Source organism: Notothenia coriiceps, unplaced genomic scaffold (assembly GCF_000735185.1).
Source record: "Notothenia coriiceps isolate Sejong01 unplaced genomic scaffold, NC01 NC01_scaffold00020814, whole genome shotgun sequence".
In the NCBI taxonomy this organism is placed as follows: Eukaryota; Metazoa; Chordata; class Actinopteri; order Perciformes; family Nototheniidae; genus Notothenia; species Notothenia coriiceps.
The window spans coordinates 3,361-10,048 of NW_011353515.1; the positions used below are offsets into that span (position 1 = coordinate 3,361).

Genomic DNA, 6,688 nt, shown 5'->3' on the forward strand with positions numbered 1-6,688 from the left:
TCAGTACATTCAATCACTGTCAATGATATCTATCATTCATTAGTTTTCTATTGTGAAAGAAGTCAGAAGTTAATTTTTAACAGCAATAAATAAATAAACTCATCTTTATATTTTAATTCATACAAACTGTCTCCATTTATTAATTACCTGCTGCTGTCAAAACAAAGCTAGAGGATACTTTATGGTTATTTTCTTACATTAAAGCTTGAGATGGCCCTATCTGCATTTCATTAAAGTGCTGCTGATCAAAAGCAGCTTCGTTATGCAGTGAAAAAAATACCAAATGTCCGTTGGACAGCCATCTGACGGGAGCTTTTTGTATTTTAAGTTAGTAACATCTGCTCCAGAGAAGCTGCCAGCTAACTGTGGCCTTTCCTTCCCCTCCCTGAAGAGGATTTGTTTTAGCCTTCCTGTCCAGTGGCGACAACTCTTATCTGTTTAGAGGAGCTCGCTGTCGTCTTCCCATAGAAACAGACCCGGTTCAGAGGCTGGTTCAGAAGCCGGTTCAGTGGCCGGTTCAGAGGCCGGTTCTGAGGCTAGGGAGGATGTTGGGGAGGATGTTGGGAATGAGGCTGGGGAGGAGGTAGGATGAAGTGTTGGAGGCCAGAAAGGAGGGTGGGGGGTGGATCTTGAGTGCAAGCTGCCAGGAGATCTGACACCAAAGCGACTTACATACTCAATACTGTGGGCAATCCCCACAGGAGCTATTTGGGGTGAAGTGTCTCAGGGACACAACAACATGCTGACTGCAGTGGGGTTTGAACCTGTGCTCCCCTGATCTGAAAGCCAACGCACTAGTCCACTGCGCCACACGCTTGTATTCCACTACACAGGGATGTCACTAGCACACATTAACTTCATAATAACTGTCTGCACGTTTTTCATAAGATTAGAAAATGGCTCTATATTATCTATTTCATTGTTTGTTTGTTCATGACGCTATCATTTTCCTTCACCCAAACTCATTTTCACTGAGTAGAGATTGAACTCATCATAATGTATCTCAATGGAACCTCAGTTCGGCAACATTAGCAATGAGCTCAGTTATTTAGCCAAGCCACCGGTGGCTAAGTAACCAGCGCTCCTTTTGCCAATTTCAAAATGAATATGTTGTTCATAATCTAGCATTTTAGGGGGTAAAAAATCCCCCTGGCGAGAATTTAGCTCATCCCAAACACATTATCTATTATCCCCGGGACAACAGGATGCCATTATTCATGAGCTTTCAGTACCTGAGGCACTGTAGGGGGAAAAAAGTGCTACCAATGTGCCACCAGAGTGTGGAATATCATGACACCTACACACAGTTCCTTTTTGTTCCGTGTGTGTGAGGTTCTCTGACTTACTTGCCACCTCCAGCGATGCGTTGCGACTGACTGCCTCTCCCAGGTAGTTTCGGGCCACACAAACATAGAGACCTTCATCAGGTTTGCTCCGCCTCCCGTGAACAATTCTCAGGAAGAAGAGGGAGCCGCTGGGTAAGAGCATCCGGTGGGATCGAGGGTCCTCTCGATCCGTCTCAACCCGCTCGCCATCTTTGTACCATTCCACCATTGGAGTGGGCCGGCCCTCCGCCTTACAGTTGAGGGTGGCCGGTTCGCCCTTAGACACGATGAGATCAGACGGGTGTTCCACGATCCGGGGAGCGGCATCTTCTAACCTGGGGCGGGATCCTGGATGTAAGAGAAAAGAGAAAGGGTTCAACTTGAGTTCCTCCAAATGTCAGCACCTAAGTGAGCATTCTTTGTTTTGATGGTGGCAACCCCCTGAGCCTGAAGAGAAAATATAATGCAGAAGTCCCTAAAACCAGCTCTCTCTCTAATGATCAGCAGTGGGCGAGTTTATGAGACAATGTTACTTCTCACTTGATTTGTTACTTCAGTAAACATGTTCTTAAGAAGAGAATGTTCTGAAGGGCTAGGTTAAAGTATTCTTTAAGTGGCATGATGTTAGCCTTGTCATTTTTAAATGAGGGTCAGATTTTGAGTAAAAAACATGATAAAGCAGTGTATATAAGGGCGTGGTTAACTTGTGAGTTGCCACCACAGCGTTGCTCATTAAATGTGCAGCTTTCAGTTGTACTAAAAGACACTCTAAGAACAAGCTCTGTTTGTTGTTTGCTTTAGAAAGTACTTTGTATCAGCCAAGCAGGTCATGCTTGGGTTGTTTTAAACCAAGACGGCAAAACCAAGACGGCAAAGAATAATACTGGCCAGTTCTTTATTTATAAATTACCCTTTTGGAGCAAATAAGACATATGATGTTTCACTTGAATGAACATTGGCAGAAAGGCTTTTGAGCTGCATTAATGTTGTGTTGGAATAATCGGAAACATGTTTTCTTGGTTTATAAAAGGTGCCAACTAAAAAGCCAAACTCTAGTCTTCAAAACATTAATTGACAAACCAAATGGGTGATGTCACGGTAACTATTTAAACTTCTTATATAGAGTCTATGGTGCAAACATGTTAGAGAATATGGCTGTTTATATGTCAGCAACAGGACTGACAGTTGAGGTTGTACCAACTTCTCTCCAAACCAAAGCCACAACAGATTGAAAAGGACATACATTCAGATTGTTCACAGATGCTATGCTGTATATAAAAAGTGTGGTTGCACTGGCGTAGGAAGAATAAGATAAACCTATTTTCTGTATTTGTATACATTTTAGCCAAAGCACATAAGAGCACACAGGCCGCAACACTCCAACCCTCTGGTGCTTGGTGTGTGAACAGCCTCAGAAAAACACACACTTTTATTGCAGAAGCATGGCAGTGGGAAGCAAGTGTGTAATGTAATTACCTAACAGTTATATTAAAATATAAATCAAGAGGACGTGTGAAATGACATGCTCTAGATTCTGCATCTATTGAAAACAAAACCCAATTCTCCCGCAGTAGAGGGGAAGCAGGAGGGGAATAAACATGGAGGAACTGTGCTATTCATACGCTCATGGGAAGGTAGGTTGACTGAAATACTGAAATATTAAAATACCAAAATATACAACCAACCCCAATAAAAACTTTTTTTGAAAACGCTTAAAACATTCAAAGTGTTTTTTGGAAATGTAAGGGAGTCATTTGCAAAGCTCTGTGAGGTTTCTTATTTATAATAATCAAAGTAAATGCAGACGCAGATATAGATGCAGGCGATGTTATTCCCACAGGTTTTTGCAAGCTTTGAAATAGCTTTTTGTTGCCCTCTGTCTTTCCTTTTCATACATAATTGTGCCGCCATGCTGTCATTCAAATTGAAGGAGGTACACAAATCTAAGTGAAATGTTCCCATGAGAGCATCTGAAGGATCAGACAACAGGATGTGTGACATGACACTCGTGTTTTTAGAAAAGCTTGATTTGAATCCAGTGATGATTGATGCAGCATTCATGACTACATTAGGGGCATTATATTCAGTTTTTAAATTAAACCACCTTTGGGAGGTTTTAAAAACGTACATTGCGTGCCATGCCTTCTAGAAAAAAATCAGTGACTAACCTTCCAAAAGCTAATGATAAATGGTACAAATGAACACCGACCAAATCCTACAGCTTGTGAAAAACCTTCCCAGAAGAGGGCCATTGTTATTTATATGGTTTTAGAATGGGATGTCTAACAAACTCATAACACACTGTATTCAAATATATATATATAGATATGTCTTTTCTACTGAAATATGTATATTTTCTAGGGCTGTAGACTACCCGAATATCCGAATATCCGTTTGCACTGCGGCTACCAAATGGAATTTATTGAAATATCCAATCTCAACGTAAGAGCTTGTGCCTCTTCGGGGGATCCTAACACTTAACCATAAACGTTATCGTTTACGTTCTCTGTCTTTATATGTAGATATGACTTTTCTCCGTTAATCTCCGTCACATTGTTTCCATAGCAACAACAACTTCCTGTCAACTGCGCTAATTCTCCTTCAAAATAAAAGCATGTCCATAAAAAATAGGAAGCCAAGCCAAATTACACTTGAGACATATACAACTGCAACGAAAGTAACAAACACAATGCGATATCCTTTTCAATTTCAAAGAACACAAATTGGGTTGTATACATTAACAAATAACTATAAAACAACAATACTGTAGAATAACAAAATGAATGCCGTGAATAAAACCGAAATACACGTGTTGAAGTCCTCCAATTCGTACGACCAAATGGGCCGATTGTTCAGGCCCTTATTACGACCAAATATGTCGTTTGTTCAAGATATTACAAAGATGATTTGAGGTATGCGGCAGCCTCCATGTAAATTTACGGGTTGAAAACAGTATTTCCGGTCTCAACGTTTTCATAATAAAACCAATGATCAAATGATTTAACAGTGATATCTTCAGTACTCAACCACTAAAAAACATCAGTTTATCCTTGTTAATTATACAACATTTATTGGTTTAAATTGTGTACAATGCTTTTGGGTTTTTCCCATAGGTTTTTCTCTTTTGATTCTGAGAGATACCTTTCTTTTTTCAGAGGTTTTGATAGGCTAAAACATCGATTGTTTTAGCCGCAATGCATGTAGGGATATGGTGTTTATGCGATGTGAAATCCGAGAAACATTTTTTTTTAAATAAAAGAATACTTTATTCCGAGTGTTCTTGCTTTTCTCTTTGGAAGTCATCACATAACGGCATTGTAATACACGGTTCGGCTGCATTAAATATTACATATCTGCCGTAGATATTTATTTATAGAGCCCTGATCAGAAGACCTTTTGACAAACTGTAAGAAATGCCGCCAAAACTGAATATGTGACGTGGATCATAAATATATTAGCAATTAAACAACATCTTCCATTTCTTTTCACACAATACATCTCCTGCAGTATCAACACTAATTCGGCTGACTTTTATATTTGATCCAATTGGGGGATTTCTTTGTAGTTTTTAAAGATATTATTTACTGAACTACCTTTCCAACTCCTCATGCAGTTGACTGTTACAGGTCTATACAGGTTCATGGTACAATGGATAAGCTTCAAATCGAGAGGCTGTATTTTCCTTTACCGTTCTGTTTTGATTTCAAAATAAAGTTAATAGTCATATTATGTTTGATATTATTATGTTTTATTAACTACACCACTGGTTTTTTAACCCGCACCGCCTAGTGGTTAAAGCACGTTATTGAATGTTGTTGTTGAATACGTTTTATTTGATGAAAACATTTAAATATTAAGAGTAGCCTACATACAAAATTGGGGGAAAGTAGAAGGCATGATAGAAATATAGAATAGAAAATATCAAGAAGATACTGTAGTGATCTCAACAATAAAACAGTTTAGTGCAGGACGTCCAAAGATATTAACAGGAGGATGTGCAAAACAGACAAACTAATAAGGCTTTATTCAAACATTAAAGAGTACTTTAAGTTAAGGTCTTCTTTTGAATAAGAAAAAAACGTTGGGGTTATCCACAGATAAATATATTAAGTCTGACAAAGTACTTAACGTCCAATATATTGCAGAGTTTACTTGACAATCACCTTCCCTGAATTTCACTCAGGTGTAACTAAAGTCTGATTTAAGTTTTGTTTATATGTCACATCATTAATCAGAATCTGCAAAGTAACTAAAATAAATGTAGTGGAGTAAAAATACCAGGTTAACCTCTGAATTGTAGTGGAGTAGAACAAAGTAGTATGCTGCTGTAACAAAAACATTTCTCCACTTGGGATCAATAAAGTATATCTTATCTTATCTTAAAGGTCACATGTCATGCTTTTCCAGTTATTACCCATCCCCTTGTGTATTATGAAGTTTTTTCTGCATGTAAACGGTTTGCAGAGTCAAAACCCTCAAAGTACACCCTGGAGCGAAGGTATTTTCTGTTTTAGAGTTTTACTCGCTCCAGGGTGTACTTTGAGGGTTTTGACTCTGCAAACCGTTTACATGCAGAAAAAACTTCATAATACACAAGGGGATGGGTAATAACTGGAAAAGCANTTAATAAATGGGTGAATTAATATACCCACATGACACCTAAGGTCAGAAGAGCTTTATTTAACAGCTGGTCTTATGTCTGTGACCCCTCCTGTTGTTCATTGATAAGCCTGAAACATGCACTTGTCAAGGTTCAGAGGCAAATATGGCATAGCCATCGATCATCTTAAAGGTCACATGTCATGGCCATTTCCACTGATCATAATGCCATTGTTGAGGTATACTAAAATAGAAAAATACTGTGATTCCAAACTCACATTGGTTTCGCATACAGCATCTCTGTAAAGTATGTGTATTCAGCAGTATTCACTTTCTCCACTAAACGGCTCACTACAGCTCCCCCCCCATCGCCCCTCCGTGATTTCCTTGTTTAGCGATACACAGCCAAACACAGCCAAACTCAACCTGAACACACACAAAGTCACAGCCGAAATAAAAACAATAAGTGTGGCTTGATATTGAGTAAGAAAAAGGTTTATAGGTTGATAAACGCTGTGAGAATGGGTCTGCAGAGAGAATTTTGCCGTGATCCCAACTGTCTGTTATCAGCCTGCAGCAGGGAGCAGAAATCAGCAGGGCTGCCTGCACTGTGTGTGTGTGTGTGTGTGGATTGGTCAATTTGGACCAATCAGCGGGGGCTTAACGTAACGGCTCCGCGGACGTAACGTAACGGCTCCACGGATTGGCCCATTTGGTTCCGGGAAACGCATGACTTCATGAGTTACCCGAAAGAATCAATGGAC

At 39.5% G+C, this 6,688-nt stretch overlaps 1 protein-coding gene across 1 annotated transcript in view; it reads right to left on the bottom strand.

The window, feature by feature from the left end:
• Positions 1 to 517: 517 nt before the first annotated feature.
• Positions 518 to 6,688, bottom strand: part of LOC104952931 (roundabout homolog 2-like) — a 21,918-nt gene continuing 15,747 nt past the window's right edge. The window contains exons 2-4 of the mRNA XM_010779838.1: positions 1,347 to 1,673; positions 1,233 to 1,240; positions 518 to 652 (exon numbers count right to left, since the gene is read on the bottom strand). Coding sequence (XP_010778140.1) covers positions 518 to 652; positions 1,233 to 1,240; positions 1,347 to 1,673 — 470 coding nt within the window. The remainder of the gene's footprint in view (positions 653 to 1,232; positions 1,241 to 1,346; positions 1,674 to 6,688) is intronic.